General features: G+C 40.7%; 1 protein-coding gene across 40 annotated transcripts in view; it reads left to right on the top strand.

The window, feature by feature from the left end:
* The window catches only part of LOC120721802 (receptor-type tyrosine-protein phosphatase delta-like), a 404,829-nt gene that overhangs the window by 334,871 nt on the left and 47,835 nt on the right, over positions 1–22,123 (top strand). For 25 of the 40 annotated variants that reach the window (XM_040012365.1, XM_040012377.1, XM_040012374.1 and 22 more), the window contains 3 exons: positions 18,144–18,332; positions 19,506–19,514; positions 20,262–20,279. In XM_040012365.1, the coding sequence (XP_039868299.1) occupies positions 18,144–18,332; positions 19,506–19,514; positions 20,262–20,279 (216 nt within the window). The remainder of the gene's footprint in view (positions 1–18,143; positions 18,333–19,505; positions 19,515–20,261; positions 20,280–22,123) is intronic. The other 15 variants (XM_040012375.1, XM_040012376.1, XM_040012378.1 and 12 more) reach the window with 2 other exon arrangements.

A 22,123-nucleotide genomic window follows, 5' to 3' on the forward strand; every position in this document is an offset into this window, starting at 1 on the left:
TGTATTGAAGGTGAGTAGAGGCCTATCACGGCTGAAAAAAAAAAATAGAAAAATGGGGCCGAGCTTTTTCCTCCTCTGCTTTGGTGCAAATATAAAGTTGGTGCTCTTTCACGTTGCTTCTTGTAGATACGTGAAATATTGACTCTGTGAGGATTTAGCTGATAATCTGGAATTTAAAAAAATATAAAAAATATGTTGATTTCGCTTCAGTATACGCCCGCTGCTGTGGAATAACAGGAGTTTAATATACAGTGAGTTTGAGGATTGAGCACAGGTCATGAAACTAATAATAAATGAATACATTAATAATAAGTATGAGCAGTAGCACCAGTTGGACACATAACAGTCACAGCTTCATGTACTTGTGATAAATGTAATAAGACATTTTCCTTTATTGGTATTGCAGAGTATAAGTACACACAGCGTACCACACACACGTGTTCAAGTTGCAAACGCTACTCAAAGACGAGCTGACTTGTGTTCGGTGCAAGGTGGAAATGTGCCGACACGCCGTATTGTAAAAGCGTAGTACTATATGAAGAGCTTGCGAGCGCACAGCGTTACCTCAAGAGTGTGCTATAAATGATTTAGAAGCCCAAAAAGCTTCCTACCTCCAAAAGTGCTCCGTACAGTACGGCACTGCTAGTTTCATTCCACACGACATAAACTTCAGCAGATTTTTTTCGAACGCTCGTCTGTCACCAAGATGAAAAATGTATTTCACTGGAGAAATACCGAAGTTACACACAAGTGTGTGATGCAGGCCTGGAGAGATAAATAAGCAAATAAAGATAAGTGCTACTGCACCAGGCCTAATACATATAAAGCGACTGTTCATGTAGTTCATTTAGGCTCCAATGGTCTGTGGAAACGACTGCAAAGCATCTGTTGTGGGAAGCTCGCCACAGGGGGCGATGCCTAATTCCATGAAGGAAAAGCACATTCTTGTAATTGCCGTGTTATGAGAAGAGGGGACTTGAGGTGACAAATACCAGGGGATATTAGTATTCCAATGGGCCTCCAACTTGATGGGAAGCGCCATTAGTAATGAACTTCCAAGCTTTAGAGAAGCGATTTGCATGAAAGGCGAACTCGGAAACGTAATGATGTTCCAAGTCAAATCCGCCAGGCCCCGGCATGAGGTGCGGCTTTACTTATTGCACTTTCTTTTCCTTTTCTTTTTTTTAGGGGAGGGGGTTCTGTGTTTCGATTAACTGTGAGATGACCCGACTCATACGCGATTCATGTCTTTGAATTAGGGTCGTCTCGATTTTCTCCGTAATTGAGAATGACATGAAGAGATTGAAAAATGAAGAAGCAGCACATTTTGGGTGTCATGGCCGGCATACGATTTCAGTAAAAGCGATGTTTAATCTTCTCCATGAGCGTGGACATGCTCACGGCGAGGCGTCTACAACGAGTATACACCCTTAGACGGTTAACTGAAAGTAAACATGAAAAACACCTGAAAATGTAGACAAAACATCGCACGGTGTCTAGACGCTTTGCTAGCAGCACTTCCAGCAGAATGATGTGTACATTTGAGTGCTGCAGTTCATAATTCAGGCGTGATTAAGGATTTATATTTCATCCTCATACTCCCATTATGCTGTCAACAACCATTTCCTGTGCCCCACACACAAGCAGGCAAACTTATGCAGCTGTGCACAACTTGACAGTGGGAGCGGAAAATGGGAAGCCGCTCTCCTGTGACGGAAAAATAGAATGCATCATTTCCATTTGTATGGAATGGTGCAGGGCTGTGTAGCTGAGACGGATCTTTCCACATGCAATGAAAGCGCCGCTACATGATCAGTGATTATTCATAGACAATGTATACTCCGGGCTCTTTGTCGTTGTTATGGGGGGAAAAGAAACAGTCTCCTCTCTTAATAAAAGACGCCAATACCTGCCTAATTGATATTCCAGGCTTTATACGCCGACATCCACAGCACGTGGGTCGACAGAAACCTGCCTGTGAAGCAAAAATGAGCAAATTTGGAGTCATAATAAGGATTAAAATGTACCTTAACACCTCCGCCTAAATGCCATTTTTCATTTGTATGCTCTTGCACCGCTTCTAACAAGTGCAGAGTGCAAGATGAACAAAAACTGGTCTGCATGCTCAAATTGCTCGGGAAGATAAATGCTGTGTCAGCTGTCTCGCCAGAGTAAGCGTAGCAGTCGGTAGAAAGCAAGTGACCATTGTAAAATTACCGTGTTTGTGATCAGTGGCTTGCAAAAAGAAAAAAACAGGAGAGGAGGGGGAGCAGTAGCAGCTACCATGCAATTCTCTGGTTTACTGGCGGGAGCTCTATAGAAGGCGAGACCTGAGCTACCGCATGGAAACACTCAATTTTGTTAGGAAAGTACACTTTTCCTCCAAGGAAATGGTGCTGGGATGACATGCTGACTCGTTGTAAGAGTTTTTAAGTATGAAACTTATCCGAACACTTTTTCTGTTTTGTGTTTTTTGCACAGTCAAAGCAGATTCATCCTTAGATTGTTAAACTCCTTTTCTTCGCAGTCTCTGGCTTTTCAGAGGCCACCAACATTTCATGCGGTTGCTAACTAGTCATTATATCTGCAGCATATTTTTTTTCCTCACAAACAGCTTTTCCTAGCAATGCTGGAAGCGTCACAGAGAGTCTATTATCATCATTAGATGTTTCATAAAATAGCCACATTGCTGGGGATTTGGCCTTGATGCTACTTCTCAACTTCGCTTCATCATACGTCACAAAAATGGAGCACGTAATGACAAGTTATTCATTATTGTAATTAAAAAGATGGAGTTGACTGTCCTCGACGAAATTGATCTTCACGGGAAAGTAAAAGAGAAGGAGAAGAAGAAAAAAAAGATCATCCCTCAAACCCCTCTGTAACGTACCGCGTGGTTAATCACGAGAGCCGATCATTATCTGTATTGTATGCAGGATGATTTAAAACAAAAAGTGCTGCTTGCAAGATGGATGTTGGGACTTTTGCAGCCACGTAGCATGTGAGAAAACATCTGCTGGTGCCTTAGACGCTCTGTGACTGCACTCAGACCGTGATAGATAACTCTGCACGTGTTTCGGCTTTGTATTTATTTTAATAAAACGAAACTCGGCCACACAGATTAATAATTATTGATTCAGACAAATGAGGAATGCACGTTTTGTGTTTGCTTCCTGGCCGTAGATGCCGCTGTCCTCCACAGAGGCCTCGCAGCAGCACCGGCCCGTAATAGGGTCACGATTGATTTTACTGTGCGAACAGTTTCCTCATTCAGTATCAGAGTACAGAGTGCACCGTTTTTGTGCTGAATTTAATGCTGAGAACGGCCTCTGTGTCACAGCTGAAAACCTAAAAAATGTAAATCAAACTGGAATTTGCAGAAAAAGCTTCATATTGAAGATAAAACCCTGCATAGTCCTATTATCTACTTTTTCTACAATACATAGTCTGTAAATAACTCATTATTATGGCCACTATTATAAATATATATTTTATATGTGCTCCTGTTGTGCTGTTGTCTCCTTTTTAATGATGTAACTCCAGAATTTTATTAAAAGAAATATGTATGCACTTCTTAGATTTGATACTTTTTATGACACTTTTTGTGTGTCAGCATTTGTCTGTTATTCAAACTTACATAATTTTTACTCAACATGTGAGGTCAGAATAAATGTAACTTCTCTATGCTTGCATAATAACGACAAAGGTCTTGTAATATGTTTATATGTTTTTCAGTTTTATGAGTAAAGAATTGATCCATCCAACACTTTTCACCCCTCAGCTGTAAAAGGTTGGTGGGGTATTGTTGTCACCCTGCAGGGGGCACAGGTTAAGCACCTACGTTTGTGAATGCAATAACTCGAGAACGAGGCATCGTAGGAACTTCAAGTTGATACCATAGATGCATCTGCTAAAATTCTCAGATGAGTCTGAATCTCAGTGATCTCGACCTAAAAGTCAAAGGTCACGTTGTCTGAAAATCTCGATAACTTGAAAACAAGTTGGCCTAGGATTTGGAAATTGATGCCACAGGTGTGTCTACCAGGAGGCTGAGGGGTAGAACAAAACAAATCGGTCCTGTTTCTTGCAGCACGAAAAACTTCAGTAGTAATGTACAATAAGCCCTTTGTTATTGGGGCTTTTCAAAATAAATAAATAAATGAATAATTTAAAAAAATCCCTGCAGCAAAATGTTGGATACATCAGGCTCCAAAAATATCAAATAGAGCTCTCAAACTTTATCAAATTGGTTTGATTTTGAATGCAATATAAATGAGGGGTATTGTAATGTAACCAGATCAAACAGCACTCAATGCTGACCTTTAATACTCACTTCTTTTTCAGGAATCCACATCAATTAGATGTTCTAGTGCAGTCTCCTATTTCTTATTTTAGATCTAATGTATTGCAATAAGAGACCTATGGTCAATCTCCAGTTTTAAACTTAATATAATATAACCTAATGCAACTTATAACATGACCTAAGACAATGAGTTAAGGCAGACCTTCCCAAAGTGTGGGGCCCGCCCCCTAGGGGGGACGCAGAATGAAAAGGGGGAGAAAAAAACAAAACGCTTGGACACTGCTAGCACGGGGCGCCCACAGAAACGCAAAGCAGGAGATGAAGCATCGCTGAATATGTTTCCAAACCAACTTCATTCTAAGCCAAAGACTAGAAAATATGGTGAAGCATGTCTGCCCTTTGGTTTCACCTGCACAAGTGCCAAGGTAGGTCTCCCCTGAAGAATTGGTTTTCCCTTCGTTGGGAGCAGCGCTGGGCTGTTTAAATCACGGACAAACAGTATCCCACAGCTGTTTATGTTTTTAAACCCATTTTGCACAGAGAGATATTTTTTGAAAAATGTATTGATAGCAACTTTGAATATTATTACACAGGAAAAAAACCCAACTACATGTAAAATAATCACATCGTGACGCCTCTGCTTTTCTAAATGGAGGGACATTAAATGCGTGTATATGTAAGCGTGTAAAACCTGAAGATAGTCAGATTAACAGTATTTTGTCTCTATCATTCTGCAATTCATCTCATGTAAAAAATAATGTGGCGCACAGCGTGACGTGAAAAAAGGCACATACCTTTGACATTGCACAAACCCCCCCCCCGGTAGAATCACCATTTTCGGTAATTCCAAACGCCGTTTACGTGTGGACGAAACAGCTGCGTTTTCAAAAATACCCGTGTAGGTGCGGACGTAGCCTAAAAGAGTTAGTAGTTTATTTTATTACTACCTGTCATTTATTGCAGATTACTTGTATTTGCTTAATTGTTTACTAAATGTTTGAGGTGTGAAATAAACCGCAATGAAGCAAAATATGAGTGTGTGTGGTTGGAGGATGTGTGCGTGCGTGTATGTGCGTGCATGCGCGTGTGCACGCAGGGGGCGCAACATTTTTCTTGTAAAGCAAAGGGGGGCCCAGCAAAAAAAAAAGTTTGGGAACCACTGAGTTAAGGTAACAATTTAAGTCTTTGTGCGTTTCAGGAACATCTACAAAGGACTGGGGTTGAAATTATGTGTTTGGCTGTGAGGCAAATGCTAAAAAAGCTTTTTAATCTAACCCTTTTCATGATGGGCTTCCTTTGAATCTTCCTCCTATTTGGTGTGAGACTTGTTTGGGCATCGTGAGAGCATAATAATGCAGATAAAAAGCATGTCTCACAAGCTGTAGTCTGAGATTTGGCAACCGTGCTAAGACTCTTCAGTAGAAGTTTGTAAGGTTTAGCTTAAGCACCGAGCATAATACAAACTAGCATCTGACACCCTGCTTAGAGGGCATTCTGTTGAGGATGTTTACCATCTTACATGAATCTGTTAACATGCTAACGTTTCTTATATCATCTACGTGTTTAGAGAAACATTTATGTCGACCATGAGATCAGATATTAATTCATACATTTTCACCGTCACTTCGCGAGCGCGATAAAATACAATCACTGTTTGTGCACATTACGTAATATCATTGACTGTGAGAAACCTCCGTTTTTCAGCTAATTAATTCTAGCATGACCTGTAGGCTAGCTTTTAAATGCAATATCTGTCATAATGAAACCCTAGGAAACACTTTATAGCTGTCTGCAGTAACTTAACTACCCCTATCAGCATGCATTGCACAGTGGCTGCTGCTACTTGCTGGTACTTGTGCTGCACACTGGGAAAAACAAGAGAGTTCTCCACTACCTCAAACACACAAGTTACCCAAAGGCCGGCTTCCTGAAAGACAGGGTGCAGCTGGTATCGCTGCACTATATGGCAGAGCATAACGTATATTTAATCAGGAATACTCCTTTGGCTAGACTAGGAGGGACACAAGGTCATAAAATGAGGAGTGTGTAAGTCTGAGCCAGGTAGTCGAGGGGTGCTAATGTTAGCAGCTTTGATCTTAGCTGCACTCAAAAGTAATTTTCTACTAGATTAATTGGTACTGCAGGGTCATCCTAAATGCATCTAATGATCTTGAGAAACTTCTCAAGCCATGTAAGGTTGCTTGCTAATTACAACCAAACAACTTTGGTGAAAAGTGATGCGTCAAGAATTAATTTTGTGCTACTGCACCCTCCCCGTACATGTGTTATATTAAGAATAAACGCGGTGACTAATTCGAAGCAAAGGGGGATAAAACCTCATATTTTTGTCGTTGCCTGTTTCATCATCTTTGAGCGCACCTGTCAAATCTCAAAACTTAAAGCAATATAGCAATATCCGTGATAAAACGATGTCAGAACCCGCCTGCTGTGACACCCATCTCCCGCAGTCACTTTTGGAGGAGAATGCCTGTCTGCTAAATTTGAAAAGCCTGATACAACCCCATTTTCCATTAGGGCTCTTTGAGAGCCAAGAGGTCCTCTCTGCAGGATGTTAGCAAGCATGAATAATCTCTATACCCCCCTCTCCTGCTAGTAAGCTTTTAGAAATATAAATTATTGAAATGGCTGGTGCTAGGTTTTTCCTTTCTCGGGAGGAAGTGAACTTGTATAAAAGTCAGCTTCCTCAGACATTCATACCACTCCTTTTATACTTCTCCCAGAGTGTTCGTCTGAGTCTATCGATACCACGGCACAACCCTTAAAGATAGCCTAACCTTTGCTTCTCAATGTACAGTACACGAAGGTTAATGAAGCAACTCAGCGTCTCACGGTTTCGCCGTCTGTCTTTTTTTGCTGCCTGGTAGGAAACCTCACCTAGTCGCCGATGCTCTCCTGAGCCCCTGCCAGCTTCGGCTTCTGGCTTTGGCCTTTATCAGCTGCCCCTGAACCGATAAGACGAATAAGGCAACGTTGTTTTATGATAAACGTTGATGCTTTATTAAACTTAAAGTTTCAAACATATAGTTATCCCAAGTGGGCGGCGAGAGGGTAAATATACAGTGACTAAGCCTGAGACATAAAAGCGGAACAGATGTCTGTGCTTCAAAGTGACAGGAGCGTTGGTGAGAATGGAGGCGTCTCTAAGGAGAAGGTAGCGTGCGGTTGTTTATATATTCCCTTCCACGTCCTCTTTATTTGTGAATGCTTAATGCACTCAGGAGGATCAAATGAGGGTTGATGGACTGTTAAGAAAAAGCTAAAAAAAAATTAAATAAAGGGAAAAAAAAGAAGAAGAGGCTTCCTAAGGTGCATCTCATGATGTTGAGAGGGACTAAATGACATCCATTTTGCCTTTGTGTTTGGCAAATAGCTGAAAGCGCTGTCAAATAGTTTGCTCCCTCCTCTGCTGATTACTAATAGTTGAAAAAAAAATGTGGATGGAAGACATCCACAAGAATACTTCTTTTTTCTTTCTTCCTTTCCAACTAAATAAATGGGACACTGTTTTCTGGAGTAAATGGAATCATTGCTCAGGGTAACAACCAGCAAATGGAATATGCAAAGTAAAATCCTGAAGAGGGCGGGAGAAGGACATAAGCGAACGCGGAGGCGGGAGACGCAAAAAGACTGATCGAGAGAGTCCTCGACGTAAAGCAAATTTAAAGCCCGGGATGAACTGGATCAAGACTGATGGAGCCGGTAAACAGGGGCGAAAGCAAAAGACGAAGAAAGACTTGATTGAAGGTAGAGCAGGTCTCAACCTCCCTCTCTACCTTGCCCCTAGGTGATCTTTACTCAGAACAGTACATCTGGCTGAGCTGACATGTAGTCTGTAAAGCAACAACGAAGAAAAAAAAAAGAAGTGGGGGGGCATCTGAGTGTAAATGGAGCTTTGTGCTTGGCTTCCTGCCTGTCTTGCTGCTTGCCCAGCCAGGCCTGTAGAGAAAGGCCCCCTCTCCGCCCTTCCTGCTTCATCTCTCCTTTTCATCTCGCTCTTTACCCATCCATTTTAGCGCTACCCCTAAGGGGCATCCGACACTAACACTCCCTCTCTGCTTTCATTCTCTTCCTCCCACTCCCTTCGCTTATGTTGTAAATGGAGGAATATCACAGCTAATCCGTCATGTTTATGAATGACATTGGGCCTACGGAGAGTTGGGTCGCCTTGCCAGAAGTGGCGTACATCTCTGTTGCATGCCCTCTGCTTGGCTGATCCAATCTGCCCCAGCAGCAGTGGCCATAAAAAAAACAAAGTCTATGGGGGAAGGCAGGCTTGGAGGGACATTTTGTTGGGTCACTTTAAAGCTTTTTTTTTTTTTTTTTTAAAAGAAATCATTTTTCCACCCAATATTTTCTATCGAACTGTAAAAACCAAAGCTGCTCTCTCTGTGGACCTCACTTCGTGTCAGTGTAAACCTTCCAGCTGTGTTTTAAGGGCGTTGTGGACAAATTAATAACAAGAATACTCTAATTTGATTGCTCAACATAAGTTATTCTTAGAGGCTCAAGGCTACGATGGTTTGGGCATGTGCAGAGGAGGACAGGAAGTTGGAGATGGAGCTGCCAGGCAGGAGGGAAAGAGAAAGACCACAGAGAAAATGTAGTGCAGGAGGACGTGAAGAGGGTTGATGTGATAGAGGAAGAGATGGAGATAGAGGCAGATGAGCCGCTGTGGCAACCCCTAAGGGGAGAGGCTGAAAGCTGAAACCTGGGTATTGTTTTTGTCGCGATTGCAAATGTGAAATATGTGTAATTTGGCTTTTGCATCATGTGATCTCACCTTCTTGCTGTTGATTTGGAGGAGCCAGTCCATAGAAAGCTGACTAAAAGGCAAGACTTAAAGCGAGATGAGCTAAAACAAGTGACCTCAGGTAACAGATGATCAGCTCAAAGGCTAAAGATTAACTAAGATTATTCTGAACAGTGAATCATGCAAGCCTAATCTAGCTGGAGCTGGAAATGAGCATAATGAAATCCTTTAATGAAAGAAAAATGTTGACTTAAAAGTTTTACAACTATTTCTCCAAAGTCACTCTGAATGAGGAAATTGTTCACGTGTGAAGGCTTTCTCGTGGGGGGGGGGGGGAGGGGGTCGCCTGTGATTAATAGATCGACTCTACAATGCTTTCCTCATAATTTCAGGCATTAGGTGAGGATTTTTAATGACAAATAAGCAGCATTCAATTAATTACACAATCTCAAAGGGGATTTATGGAAGAAACAATCAGTGCGGGGCAAAAGGGGGAGAAGAAGCTATTTTTCACCGAGACAGACTGCCGTGAACCTCGGGTTAAGAGAGCTTTCTCCGCCTTCACCTTCCTCCTCCCATATTTCGTTCCAACATTCATCATCGCAGGAGTTTTAAAGAACACACAGGATAGTATTTCACAACCAATTCCCTTTTTTCACTGCTTTAGGCCACAGCGGGGAAATAAAAGTTTTAGTGGATAGTCGATGGTCCCTCGTTGTCCGCCCTGGGGTTTTAGCAGTTTTCTCAAAGAGACTGTATTTGTTCAGCAAATTACTGAACTACCTTTTAGAGGCACCAAGCTGGAGAGACTTAATGCCACTTTGTGTCAGAGTGGGAATGTTCCTCCTAAAACTCTATTACAGCAAATTGAAATTAGCGGTTTGAGCCAACTGTGGCACATTCGCGGTAATATTCATTAGCGCGCTCGGTACCTGTTGAATCAACTAATAAACTAGACTGAAGCATATTTTCCGGAGCCAAGCCAGGATTCCAAGGAGCTGTTTTTACCGCACAAAATGAAACATAAAGGAACAACTGCAGAAACATGTTTTGTTTTTGTTAAATTGACTTTCCTCGTGTGGTTTTCTTCACCTCACATCAGATGATTCGTTAATGCCGAACACGAGGCTCTGGCACACATCTGGCGCATGCAGGTATACGTCCAAAACGAGAGGCACCACTCTCTGATCTCGAATGTTAAACGCGCAAATGTATCTTCATTTGAGATAAATGAGTCATGGGCTTTCATGGAAAACACGAACCCTCGGGCTCTTTGCTGGATACAAAAGGATTAGATCTGACATGCAGGTCCTGCACGGACGCATTTGCAAACCTGAAGTAGAAAGCAGCAACCCCTTGCCACTTAAGATTTTCCCATACGGCTGATCTAAGGCTTTTGGACGTACAGAAGTACGACCCCAGACTCTCATGTTTGAAAAGTCTCTTCCAGTCTAGACAACCATAAAGCTACGTGCTACGTTTTAAAACAATTTGAAGGTTGACTCAGAGTTCAGTAGCCTGAATCCTTTAAAGAGCAACACAGGAAGGAGAATTTCAGAATTATCCCCCTTCGACACAGCAGCATGTGCTCTATTAGACGCTAGTGCTGAGCATTTTGTTTTCCATTATTGGATTACTTAAGCAATATCTGCCCAATGCAGGTGCCAGGAGGCTTATTTGGAAAATCAGGCTCAAAGGAAGCTCTAGAGTGAAAAAAACCTAATCTTATTTAGCCTGGACAACATATGTGCCAAGCAGCACTGGGATGTATCAACGAGATAAATACTGGCTCTGAATTCTCTGAGGGCATTCGGGGAGAATTTAGACGTCTCGATTCGTAGTTTCTTAAGAATTGCGACGAAGCGCGCATGTATGTTTATACGCTGCGTGCTTTTCAGACTCGTTGCTTTAATAGCTGGACCTGCCACTCATGAATGTTACTTTATGCTCCCAGTGTCAGGGGTCATCGCTTTCACTTGCATCTCAACTATTCCAAGTATTCTACCCAAGGCAGTGCCAGCCCATTTATATGCTGAAAGCAATCTTAAGGCATTAGTGGAGTATTTATTTATTTTTTAACTCTGCAAAGCCTCAAAAATGTAAAAAAATTGCCTGAAAATTCATTCAGTATTCATATATGAGCTTTAATTCATATCGTTTTTGCTACATGCAGCATTTTTGTGCAATTTATTGCTCACAGTTTAGCTTAAAAACATGCTTTAAAACATCAGGCTGATGTAGAAGTCTCAAAAACTCTCAAATATGATTCAGTTGGCGTTATAGGGTTAAATATTGTTTCATGCCACCTGCTAGCATGGCATCCTAAAGCAGAAAAAAGATTTTATGGAATATTTAAGAGGTTCTAAAGTAGGAAAACACCATCAAATGTCCTAGTTCAGTGATCAAAAATTAATTTGGGGACACGTTTCACCTCTGCCCAAAGTTAATGGGCAGAATGATGGATGGTGTGTTGAGCTAAGCAACTATGTCCAAGTTCAAGATTGAGGTTGTTCAACCAAGCTGCAGGTAGCTGATAAAGCAAAGGGTGGGCTCAGATTCAGAACCTGTCACTCTTTAGGAGCTGGATTGTAAAGTGCATCTTTTTTTTTTTAACCACAGTATAAAGTGTACCTTGTAAATAGAGCAAGGAAATCAACTGCGATGTGGGTGAAAGTGGTGAAACATTAGAGCGGAGGGGAGGGAGAGAAGAATGGAACAGATGCCGTCATAGAATTGGCACAAAATGAAATTGCTGCCTTCTTTTGTTAATCAAGAGCTCTTACGTTTGGTTGAGTAATTTTGTTTGTGTGAAAACAAAAGCATAATTAACAGTTCCCTCTCCGTGCCAAAGGGAGAAAAAAATGAATATGTCAGTGGAACAGGAGCCGAACAGAACATTTTATTGACGGGGATTTAGGTCGTCTCTCGCAGCGTTTCTAGAGAAACGTGAACAAATCATACAGGTCACCGTTACGAAATCAACAACGTTGTTTTTTCATAAAACCTTGTTTTATTTTGCTTTCTTTAAACATCAAGAGCGTTAGCACAAATCACGTTTAGGCAAAAACAAAGTTAACCAAAATTTTAAAAAGATCCATAAACATATGAACAATCTCAAGCCTGCAGCGCTGGAGCAAGTCTGCCTCTTAATAATTATAGTTATTTGCTATTCATCCTTTTTTCATTTTACATACTTTATTTAAATTTCTCTGTCCTTTCTCCTAAACTGTGCACACAGAGTTCTTTTAGAAAACCGAGTCGAGGCAGGCTAATGCATTAGCAAAGTCGATTCCAAACAATGCTCTCGTATTGAGTAAAATCACTGTATGATTAATATGATTAGCACTCTAACCCTCCTAAATTCTCTGATCTTCTTTCTCACTTGTTTTGGATTTTGGAGCATTGAAACAGCTTTTTAATCAGTGTCCCTCAACTTCAAATTATATGCTATGGTGTGGTGGGAAAAATGGTTTGGGCTCAGACTGCTGAGAAAAATAAGCACTACTGTCACACTCAACATGGTTGATGTTTTGCGGCTTCTTTTCTTTTCTGCTAGTCTCATCTTGGGAGGGGTAGCGAGGATCAGATGGATTTCCTGAATTGGGCAAAAATCATCTTTAGGACGACGACAAGAAGTGGTGTAAATAGTTAAAGACGTCCACCTGAGCCAAATTCCTGCACGTTCATAATTGACAATCTTTTGCGAAGACGGGATACCAAAACACAGACTCCCGTGCTGCTGCCACAGCAAGTGACCTGTGACAGCCTCTTTGAGGAGATTGTATCCACTCAAATATGTCCAACAAATATACCTTATTATGTCCTCGGGGGATTTTCCCCGAAGAATAACCTCAACCACGAGGGTGAAAAGTCTTGTTCCGCTTGGGGAGAAAAGGGGTCGGACCAAATCCAATCCTTGTGCAGCAACCACAGAACTAAAGCCAGAATGTGACTGGAAAGGTTTATGTTTTTATGGCTTTACTTGGAAAGTCCGGTGCAACAAAGGCTTATTTTCTTCTCGGATTCCTTCATCGGGTATTTTTGGAGCCAGCTGTGATTTGCCAAATGTGATTTCAGTGTCACAAAAGAGCATCCATAACTCACGATATGGGGAATGTGTTTGTTTTTTTTAAATTTACACTTCATTTCACAACCAATGTGTGCTACTTCTTGGTTATTTTTAGAACAGTGTGTAGCTTCTTGACATCTCTAGTCCAGTGCGTGACTATCAAGATTTACTACACATAAATTGTCAAACTTACTTTGCTTAAAGCTGCGAAGCTGTTAACTTAACTAAATGTGATGCCAGGCAACACCGGCACACTGCAGCGTTGCTTTGTTAAAAAACCTGTGCTGTGTGCACAGCTTGACATTCACCGGATAAATGAAAGTGATAGCGAAGACACGGTTGAACGTCTGCTGATCCTGTGTAGGTGCTGAGCAGGAGAAACAAACAGGCTTTTCATTTTGATGTCTGAACCCAGTGTCACACAGCTGTCAACATGTAAGTGCCTGCCAAATTTAGGCAGTGTTTCTGGCCTTATGTGCAGGTCCCCATGCCTCACAAATGAATTCGTGTCCATAGATCTAACCACGTTAGTTTTCTAAGACACTGTAAACGTCGCCTTGTACAGCTACCTCGGTGTTGCATCAACTAAAGTACACTTGTGAGGAACTGATTGGCTAAACGGCGCCTCTGTCAGTTCAGACTGCACCAAGTCTATTTAATTAAACCCTGAAAAAAAGGGTTTTTGTCACTCTGGTCACTAAATCTTTTAAGTTACAAGTGAAAAATGACAAAAAAAAATTGAATTTATTGCTGTACTGAAGCAACACTTTAGAAACTTTAATGGCCCCTGTTGTCATACAAGGAAAATGTGATTTCACTTATGCTCGTATTCTGTATGAGTGATCAATAGATATAATCTGCTAATGGGGTGAGTTTATGTCCAATGGCCTTATGTCTTCTGCAGAAATCTGCTCACTGAGGTACTTTTTGAGCCAATGTCCTTTTTATACTCATCCAATACTTGGCAACACACACTCATATGGCCTGATAGCCTGGCAGTGGCTAATGTGTGCAAATTGTCATTGGGAGTCTTTTTATATCAAGCACCAGTGCTCAGCACTTCTTTAGAAGGTGACTTCAGCATTTCTCTCCCTTCCATCTCATTTAGTGTGTAGATCCATTGTTGAATATACAGTATGGGTCTGTAAAGCAGGAAGTGCCCTTGTCTTAGGGTGTCCTTGAGATTGCAGTCCGGAGCCACGTAGAATAAGCGAGCGAGAAAAATTATGTAAAAACCATTCCGCTTTTTACCTGTTAATTTCACCCTTCAGGTTTGACTTTCATTTATTGCACGGAGCGGCTTAGCACTGTTTTCTTGGCACCTAGGACATAATGTATTCACCCCAGCCTACACATTCAACAACAAATGCAAGCGCCCCAAACTTTTCCAGTTTCCCCCTGACAGGATGCACTTGAGACCTTTTAAGTGGCACTGAAACAGCTCCTTACTGACAATCTCTGCAAGTCGAAAAAACTGCAAACCACTTGGTCTCTGCTTGACTAATTATTTCAGTCTTTACCTCTAATGCCTTGTCAATAAACCACGTTCTTCAAAAATGTGCAACATGTGCGATTAAAGAGCAATTAATGTGATTTAATTTTGCTCTCTTAGCCTTATAAGGAGAACGCTGCAGCAGTGCTGTTGACATGAGTTGTTAATCACAGCAGCAGCTTCCAATTGTGTTCAATTTCCCCTTCCTTTATTTATTATCACAATGGTAATTCACTTCACTATGAAATAAATGAGGGTAGAGCTAAGAGTTACAAGCGGCTTGAGAATATGAATGTAGTTGCGTTTGTTGTATCTAAAGTTTGGGATCTGTGCGAGGAAAGTTTTCAGATAGCTCACTGTCGATGTCGTGACTTTGTGACCATTCTTGATGAGCGCGGGTTCACGAAGCAGCTGTAAATTACATTTCTGGTCAAAGTGGGAATACATGCACGAGGCCAGAACTATTTGTAACAAATCATTAATTTTGTCTGGACGCATACCGGCTGACTGCACTAAAAATATGGTTTAGCGAAATGTAACACTCATTTAGATAATATGGGTTTGGCAAAAGTGCACGTTGTTCACTTGACCCCACTTTTTTTTTTCCCCCTCACACAATTCTTCTGTGTGATGCTGTAGTTAATCAGTAGGCTGAATCAGGCGTACGGCTGTGATTCCTCATGATTTTGCAGAGTACACCACTTAGTTTAAAATGAAATGTCCCCTGCCCCTCTTTTGCAGTCCTTAAAGCTGCAGCACGAGAACAGTTCTAACAACTTACAGGATAGCTAAATTATGATCTCTTGAGCACTTTGTTTTAGAATACATTGCAATCTCGTGAGCGTTGCATTTTAATTCGCATGGATTGTCACATCTAATTACTATATTCAACACGCATCCCTGCTCATAGGCTTGCCTCTGGCTATTGTGTTTGATCAGGTATACTTTGGACTCACTGTAGAATCAACTAATTGTCTGTTCGACCTTGAACAGGCTGGAGGGAGCCTGGACAGGAGCTACCATGTACAATTAATTCATTTCCCCTCCCTCCGTGTCTTTCTTCATTTGAATGAGCAGTGCACTTTCTCACATTAAACTGCTCGTTCATTCCTTAATAGTTGTTAACCTAGAGCTTTTATTGGAGCTAAGTGATTGGGACCAAATTTGGCATAGACTTCAAGTACTGCACCTTTTTTGCAAAATCAATAGTTAAACATATGCGACCATTCTTTACATTTTTATGTTGCTGTTTTACCAAACTCACACCGAATTACCAGTTTATATTTATGGGAATGACAACTGAGATTTGTATCGCATGTTTGCATCTTCTAAACACTTCAGAATGAGTCAGTGTTTAATTTGTAGACCTGTTTTTTCTAAGGTGATATATGCTGATGGAAAATGTTAATAGTTCTTGAAGACTATTAAATGAACATTAAAAAACAATAGACTGAACATCAATCATTTAGCCACCCTCGGTGGGTTATGAATCATGGCAAAAACAAGTTCCCAAGGGAAAAAGAATAATATTTGAATAATTTCTAAGTACTTGATCCAAAAATCAGCCCTGTTCTTTTTCTTGTGTACTTTTCTAGTATTTACGATGTTAATTAAATAAGGCCACTGTGTGATGGAGGCGATTTGATTAAGTGCTTGCTGTTTTTACGAGCATCTATACTGTGCCAACAACAAGCAGACACAATGCCAGATAACTGCAAAAGTTTAACAAGAGTAAAGCCAGAGCATCTTTCATTACCTTAATGGAAGCTGGAAATGATAAAGATAACGTATGCTCTCGGCAGCCACAAAATTAAAACTACTGACAGGTAAAGTGAATAACCCTACGATGTAGCTTTCTGCTGGGAATCCTCGTTTCCTGGCATTTAGCTGCATGGTATGACACACAGCTTAACTATATACCAATTTCAGCATCACTCCCTGATGGCAGAGGCCTCCTGACAGCAGAACAAGGTGCTCAAGGTTTTGACCCAGCCTCCAAACGCCCCAGATCCCAATCCACACAAGCTTCGATGGGATATGCCAGAAAAGCCCAATTAACCCCCCACCCCCACCCAGAGAACCCAAAGGGTTTGGAGTCATTGTTCCAGTTCCAGAAACCAGATGCCACCCATGTCTGTGCCCTGACAAGATGTCCTGTATATCTAAAAGCACTTATTGGCAAAGAAAACAACTTCTTTTAAAAGGAGTGAGTGCACTCCATAGGCTTGGAAATGATCAAAACCCTTTAAAAAGCCTATAGTTGTCCATTTTCAAAGATGCAGCAATCTTTACCTTACACATCAGTTCAGTCGGGGACACAGAGTTGCATTGGAAAACTTTTGCAGCACAGTCTGAAATCACTCATTTGCAATACTGTGTGTTTCTGAGAAGATTTATCCATGGCGGTGGCTTCTCATGCCAGATACCCAAAAGCATTGTTGGAAGGCAGCCATAATTGTCGTTTGGCTGTGCTGCAGACTATGGCATCTCAAAGCTGTTTCTAGTCTGATGTCGCCTCATGAAAATTTAATGAAGAAATAGTTTCCAAAAAGGTGCCGTTTCACGAAAGCAACAGAAGACACTAGTTAGCGATATCGCAGCAGGGAAAGCAAAACTTAAAGATGTACATAAACCTCATTGGCAGTAAGCAGGTCTTGTTTCGCAGGTTAAGACTTAGCCAACGTTGAAGAGTGGCAGATATTTTGCATATGGGGGATCTTGCGGTGTAGACAGTGTTTGAGTCTGCAGCCTCTTAGAGATCATCACTTGCTTCAAAGTGAAAATACTTCCTGTTGAGAGCTGTGAGCTTCAGACAAAACTGCTCTGGGCTTTGATTTTCTTTGTTTTGCTCAAAGAACACGGTTGGGGCAAAAGTGCAGCGTGAGTTATTTTCTTTCACTTCTCAAACGGCAGCAAGATGTTGCTCGCCCTTGTTCAATCAGAAAGTTGAGACGTGCGCGGGAACAAGACAGCTTTTACAACACGGCAAAGCCACCTGCCATCACCAAAGGACATCGAAGCTCTGCTGCACGTGTAGCCACTGAAGCCCCATCCTTTCCCCCAGGAAAAGAAAGAGTGGCATTTATATGCTGTGGATGGATTACATTATTATCGCTCTCATATCTATTACTCTCAGGAGTCATTTAACCTAGCTTAAATTAGCTTAGCATAAAGACTCAAAACATATAATTGATTCCTATTTTTAATTTACCCCAAGCTACCTATTATAAAATTCTTTCCTTTTTCTTCATTTGTTTCCTTAAACCAAGGTTTATTTACAGTAGCTGCCTGTTAACTTTTTACGCTAAGCTAACTAGCTGCTAGCTTTAGCTTATTGTATCGTATTTGTCATTCAAAAATGCTGCTATATATACAAGCTATTTCTTTAAATGCTAAAGATTTTTTTCTTCTTTTATTTTCCAATTATCTCTTCCCCCTCCCTAGCACAAGGTTTGATGCTATGCTCAGTTCTGATATATGCCACAATGTCTGTATAACCTATTTGCAGAGGACCAGCTGCCCCCTGGTTTCCCCACCATAGACATGGGCCCACAGTTGAAAGTTGTGGAGCGAACACGCACTGCCACCATGCTCTGTGCTGCCAGCGGCAACCCAGACCCAGATATCTCTTGGTTCAAAGACTTCCTCCCTGTCAACACCAGCAACAACAATGGGCGCATTAAACAGCTCAGATCAGGTAGGTTTCCTCTGCTGAAAATCTAATTACCGGACAGGGAAGTCTTCTTTCTTGTTTTCTTCTATCTGATCTGCTCCCCCTATTGTATCCTCTGTTCTTTCATCCACTTCTTCCTCCCATAATTTAACTTCTCATTTGGCTTTTAATTTTGTAGGTAATGGCATTGTTTCTACTATTTCCTGTCCTCTACTTTCTGTACACCCTGGTGTGTTGTGTCCGTTTGTGTGTCTCCCTTTGTCTTCCAGTGTTGTCATGGGCTGTTGGGATTGTTCCCCCTCCCTCTGTGTTTGCTGGCTTCTGCCCCAACTTCTGCCCTCATTGCTCACTGCTGTGACTTTTTTACAATGAATTCTTTTGCTGTTTTCTGTTGATTTCCTTTCCACTGCATTGGTGCAGAATTTTTTAGAACCATTTTCTTCATGTTCTTATGTCTTTTCTTTTAACAATTAATATTCAACATTCGGCTTCATTCAGAATCTGCAACGGAGTGCGCATACTTTTAAAACAGGAAAACACGCTCCCCCCCCCCCAAAAAAAAATCGAATGAATGTACTTTTGTCTAAATTTTACTTTCCAAAAGGTATCTTAAACTAATTTGGGGTAGATATTTGCTGTTTTTAAGGCCTTTTACGTTTAAGAAATACATTTAATTTTGGAGACTATTCAGCCACAGTAGTGCGTAAAACTTCGTAAAGCTTTTCCCTCTCCCCCCAGCCCCTTGATTCATTGACTTTAGCAGTCCTTGCTTTAATGTTTAGATGCCAGCTTTGCTTTTTTTGCCTGTGACACACCCCAATATACTCATTATATATATATATATATTTATTCAAGTTTGATTTTAATATCGCAATATAGAACTTATACATACATATAGCCTGCAACTTTATTTAGCAGCTAATATCAGCGCATTAACCTAACTACTTAAATTTTAAGTCTTGTGTGTTTGACCCCCTGTCTTCACAGATTTCACAGCTGTTCTTTGTTAAATCATCGTGTTAACCTTACCTCTTTGCCTACTTGTTTTCAACAGAACTGTGTAGCATTAATCCTTTTTGCTAACGTGCAACTCAGAGTTTATAAAGCATTAACAAAACCTTGTTAACTAAACTTACCTAAAGAATATAATCATATTCTTATGCTGTCTTTCTTCTCTCTATATTTTTAAATCTACAGAATCCTTTGGTAAGTGCTTAGCTCTAAAGCGCACATCACCTCCACTAATTTTCATGTTCCAACAACTATTAAAATGCATGGCATGCATTTTACTAACAGATAGTTTAGTCTCAGGGCTACTACTAGAGGCACATACACTCTCCCCTCACCCCACGGTGTCCTGTCACTACCAGCTGTAGCGTCACCCAATCTGGCGGTTATCCAAAGTTTAGCTTAGCATTGTCATATACTGACCTGGATAATGATCTGTCCTCACATGTTTGTAACTCACTTACTGACCCACCGCTTACTCACTTAATCTTTTAACACCAGCACATCTTAGGCATGGAAATTTAAAGAACCTTTAGAGAGGTGACCAGCTCTTCTTAGCTCAGGTCAAGCAAAGGGATCACACTTTTTTTTCTTTAAGTATCTCTGCTCTCAATCTTACACACCACAAAGTCCTGAAAGTCTTTCCCTTCAGTAGATGGTCTTCAGAAGCCATTGCCACTTCCAAAATGGCACCTCCCCGTGGTACACCAATGTGTCTCTCTGACCAGTGATTTTTCTATGATGAATCCTGTCTTTCTTTGCCAGTAGAGTACAGAAAAAAAAGTTCTTATTCTCTTTCTCTCTCCTTTCTCTTTTCCTGTAGTACCTTTATTTACGTACCCTGTTAAATCTAATTTGATTCTTCTTCCAAAGCCCCCAGCCTCTATCTACACGTACTAATGCTTCTTCTTTCTAATCTTATTTGCATTCATATTATCCACCCAGGTGGTACACCAATAAGAGGTAAGAGTGCTGAACTGACGTTCACAGAATGAAAATAATACAAATTCATTCTTGCTGTCAATCCATCCATTCACTTGAATCACCTCCATTTCTGTCCTGTTTACCAAGACCGAATCCCATTTCGTTCATATGGACCTTCCTTCTTATTTGTCCTGTTTCGTTGACTACGTTCGTATTTCATTTTTCTGTCTACGCTTTATTTACTCTTTGTGTTCTCGTTTTAAGAGCCCGTTTAGCTCAGTTGCGATATGCTTGCCCTGGCTCGAATAAGCATATCCAATGACAATTATTTTTTTGAACTCTATTTTTTTACGTTTCATTTTTGTTTTCTTTTTGGCCATAGCGAATCATGTGTCCCTCTTTTTGTCCAACTAAAACAACCAAGCATTTTTCCCCCTTAGCTGTTCTTGTTCAGCACTAAAAATATGCACAGATGCTGTGGAATCACGCAGGCATGCTGACGACAACATTGCCTCTCCTCTGCTTTTTTCTCCCAAAGAATTCTTTCTATCTTTGCAAACTATTTTTTTTCCATTTCTTCTATTTGCTTTCCTCTCCTGTACCTCTACAAAAAAGCCCAAACAACCACTTTTTTGATAAAGTTTCTACGGTGCTTTTTTTCTCTTTCACCTATTTTTCTTACTTTTCTTGGGTTTGGAGACTATTTTACTTTTTGACTTTTTTTCTTCAGGGTTTGGGAAGGCAAACAAGTAGAGTCTGGCGAGGACCCGATTGGCTCATTTTTGCCGTGTGACATGGAGCCGGAGAGTTGTTGATGCATAAAGCCATTTTTCCCTGGGTCATGTGACACCACACTGCTGATCCCATTGGTGGATTTTTATGGGTGTCTTTTGTAGCTTTCACAAGCTAAAGCAGTGGCTGGTTACCTTCTTGTCGGCTCAGGCCGGTATTTTGAATTTTGTCTTCTAATACAATTGCATTTTATTTTTCAGCTAAGGGTTGTCAGAAGGTTGTAAGTTGTGTCGACATACATTTCTTCGCTAAGATTTGCATGTCAAAACTTTTGTTACAGAGGGTTATATGGTGCTTTTGCCTTGCATAATACGTTCAATTACATTTTTTCCAGATGTCTCAGCAGCATTTTTCAATTTTTTGGTACGAGCTGCATTTTTTTTGAAAAGTCACTTCACTTAAATGAAGTCCCAAATTATTCTGCAGGCAGAATAATACACCTGATTTGTGATTGAATATGCTAAAGTTCATACCTAAAATTCTTTTGTTCAATTGTCTTCCCTTGTTATGCTGCTTTCTTATACTGTAAACCTCTTTTGTTTGATCCATGTTTCCCTGAAGTAGTATCACTCATCCCCATATTGACCAGTCCAGTGATATGTTGTACATTGACGGGCTTGCCCCTATTTTTCAAAGTGACATTTTTTTTTCCATTGGCGTTAGGATGAGTGTCTTGTTAGAGCCTATAGGTAAAAAAGCTTCTCTTCTTTTTTTTTTTTAAGAGATGATCAGGAGGGTAAATATATTAGCGACTGAGTTTGGTGTTATTTTTCTTTTTTTTTTCCCTTTGGATTTGGTTGACGATGTGTTTTTTTTTTTCCTTTCTTTTCTCGTGTTGCTACTTTAGGCTTCTTGAAGGAAACTATTTGCATCGCAGTGTTTTGCCTCACTTACAGTGCGATTGCACAGTCTCGATTTCCCCTCAGCCAGTGGATCAGGCTGTGACAATAAATGATCGAATATAATTTATATAGTTTATAAACATTTTATTCATACATTTAATTGGATATCGATCAATTATAAGGTTCATTTCACTGATCTACTGATGCTTAGAAGGACAAAGAAATCTAGAAATGAAGGGTGCTGACGTT

The sequence above is a fragment of the Simochromis diagramma genome, unplaced genomic scaffold, assembly GCF_900408965.1.
Source record: "Simochromis diagramma unplaced genomic scaffold, fSimDia1.1 OVJJ01000604.1, whole genome shotgun sequence".
NCBI lineage: Eukaryota > Metazoa > Chordata > Actinopteri > Cichliformes > Cichlidae > Simochromis > Simochromis diagramma.